We start from the raw sequence: 2,874 nt of genomic DNA on the forward strand, positions 1-2,874 counted from the left end.
GTCCGACGTCATCCTGCCCTCCCAGAAGCGCGGCCTGCCCAGCTACCTCTCCTCCTCGTCCCGCTCGCGCTGCGCGGGCTCTGAGGGCGCGAGGAACGAGGGCGAGGGCCCGAGTCAGCCGGGCCTGGACATCACCCAGCCGTGCAGCAAAGCCCGAGCAGAGAAGCTGAGCGCGACGAGCCCGCCCAACAGAAGCCCCATCATCGCGTCCGGGGGTCGCAAGCGGCGCGAAGGGAGCGGCGGCAGCGGAGGGAGCAGGCCGAGCCAGTCCAAGAAGTCCACCCCTTCCAGTGGCGAGCGCGAGCGCCTCGCGCGGAAGCTGTTCGAGTCCGCGGGCGAGGGGGGCGCCGCTCCCGACGCTCCCAGCGAGGACCATGATCGCTCCGTATCCTCTAGGATGTCCGTCGGCGAGCCCATCAGGCTGTCAGAGGACGACGAGGACGACGAGGTCTCCAGAATGTCAGAGGACAGCGAGGACGACCAGCGTACCATATCCGCCCATCAGTTGTCCGGCGGCGAGCGCTCCCGGCTGACAGAGGACAGCGAGGACGACGAGCGCATCATATCCACCAAAGCGTCCGCCGGCGAGCTCTCCGGGTTGTCGGAGGACGACAGCGTCTGCGAGCGACCTGAGCAACACGTGTCTCTGCGCGAGGCGGCCGCGTTGGCCCTGCTCGCCAGACGGGCGGGCGGCGCTGCGATCAAGGCACCGTCCGCTTCCAAGACGCCCTCAAGCCGGGGGGGCTCCACGCCCCGACTGCGGGCCGCGGCCGCCGCGGCCTCGGACAGCGACAGCGACGAGACCTTGCGGCAGAGGGAGGAGGCGCGGTGCCGTCGCCGGGAGCGAGAGCTCAGCCGACAGAGCTCCAAGAGAAGTCTCGTTGCTACTCCTCCAGCTAAGCGCAAAGGAGCTCGAGCGAGCACCCACGAGACTGCGGCCATGAATCGGACCATCTCGAGCCCCCGACACGTCATGGACGTCCCCCCGGCCCCTGTCGCCGCCTCCACCTCGGACTCGGGGGTGGAGGGCGATCGCCACGCTGTCAGGAGGAGCAAGAGTGTCGAGGCCGTGCCGGTTGTCTCGGCGAGCGGGCCACAGTGCAGCCAGCCGCCACCGCCACCCCCTCGGGCGTACGACCAGACGACTGACGATGAAGTCCCTCCGGCGAGGCGAACTTTCATATCACCTCCTCCGAGACACCGCGCGCCCTCTACAACCACAGAGACCTCAACCAAAACCAGCAGTTCCACGCACCCGACGTCCGAGCCTCCCAGCTCCATAACCACCAGCGTTTCTACGCTCACTCATCCGTTGTCCGAGGCCGCCAGCTCGGAGCAAGAGCAGGAGCACGGCGAAAGCAGCAGCGCTCTACTCCAGGCACAACCGAAGCCCAGGGTGCCGAGGATGAGCATCAGTGACATCAGGGTGCTATGTGGCGCAGGCCACCATCCCATACAGCAACCCACCCATAGACCCGCCCAGGGCCCAGCCCAAGGCCCAGCTCATGGCCCAGCCCATGGCCCAGCCCAAGGCCCCGCCGAGGGCCCCGCCAGCGTGGTGCACCAGGCGCCAGCCCACACTGCTCCAACCAGACACAGCGTCTCTAGGGTGGCCTTGGGACCGCAGCAAGGACGCCGCCGTCCCGGGGATAGGAGCACGCCGTCGGAGGAGAGGGTCGTGGCCACTGGACAGGAGCGCCGCGGGTCCAGGAAGAGAAGCACGCCGTCGGAGGAGAGGGTCGTGGCCACTGGAAAGGAGCGCCGCGGGTCCAGGAAGAGAAGCACGCCGTCGGAGGAGAGGGTCGTGGCCACTGGAAAGGAGCGCCGCGGGTCCGGGAAGAGAAGCACGCCGTCGGAGGAGAGGGTCGTGGCCACTGGACAGGAGCGTCGCGGGTCTGGGAAGAGAAGCACGCCGTCAACCGGGGAAAGAAGCACCACGACACGGCGAAAGACAAGCGTGAGCCTCGAAAGAATCAGAACCCACACAGTGGATGAGCAAGACAGCGATTCCTACTCCGACTCCGACCTCGAGGGTCTCGATCTGGTTAGTGACGACGCGCTTCTGAGCGACGACGACGATGACGACGAAGAAACTGTGTCACCCACCCCGACCCCCCGCCCGGTGCCAACCACACCGGGGCGCGCGCCGGCGAGGTCCCGGCACCGACCCGAGAGGGAAGATACGGTCACGAGGAACTTGTTTAAGGACTCCGAGACGCCCCGGCGACCATTGGATCAGCTGATGGAGCCAAAGCGGATCCGCATGAGCGAAGGAACCTCCAAGTCCAGGGTATCCATCGCCAGACCCAGCGCAGGAGCAGCCCCGGCGCCGGCCCCACGCAGCAGTGCCCCGTTGGGAGGACCCATGGCTACGGACACTCACAACAGCAGCATGTTGTCCGCGCAGTCGACTCGCTCCTCTAATGACAAGGTAAGCACGCGTGAGATTACTTGTCGAAGTCGAAACAGAGGGGGAATGTGGGAACTTTGAACGAACGCTCTCCCCTTTGGAAGGGTGAGGTTCAATAGAAATGATTCAGATGTCCAGGTGGTGTTGCCAGTAGAGCTGACGCCAATGATTGTTGTAATAACTGGTGAAATCGAATTTTGTCCCCGGTACTTGGTCTTCATGCCTGTGACTTGATCTTGCAGGACAGAGCCCCGAGTTCCGTCTCAGCTGTGTCTGTGGCTTCGTCTCGTCAGAGTATCGGCGTGGATGTGGTGCTTGGCACTCGCGCGTTCCGCCGGCCTCAGCTGCCCCCATCCCGCACCAACGACGCCCCGGACAAGGAGAACATCTACCCTCCCGTCAAGGCTAAAAGAAAGCACGGTCCAGGCGATGGCGACTTGGTGAGCGAACCTACAATCTCATTA

The 2,874-nt window shown here is 65.2% G+C and overlaps 1 protein-coding gene across 1 annotated transcript; it reads left to right on the forward strand.

Annotated features, from left to right (window-relative positions):
* Positions 1–397: 397 nt before the first annotated feature.
* LOC127752013 (mucin-1-like) lies at positions 398–2,850 on the forward strand (the record flags this gene model as incomplete). Its single annotated transcript, XM_052276445.1, has 2 exons — positions 398–2,044; positions 2,653–2,850. Coding segments are annotated over exons 1-2 (1,845 nt in total), but the record flags the coding sequence as incomplete, so codon positions are not given.
* Positions 2,851–2,874: the final 24 nt, after the last annotated feature.

The sequence above is a fragment of the Frankliniella occidentalis genome, unplaced genomic scaffold (assembly GCF_000697945.3).
Source record: "Frankliniella occidentalis isolate FOCC.00 unplaced genomic scaffold, Focc_3.1 Scaffold2965, whole genome shotgun sequence".
NCBI lineage: Eukaryota > Metazoa > Arthropoda > Insecta > Thysanoptera > Thripidae > Frankliniella > Frankliniella occidentalis.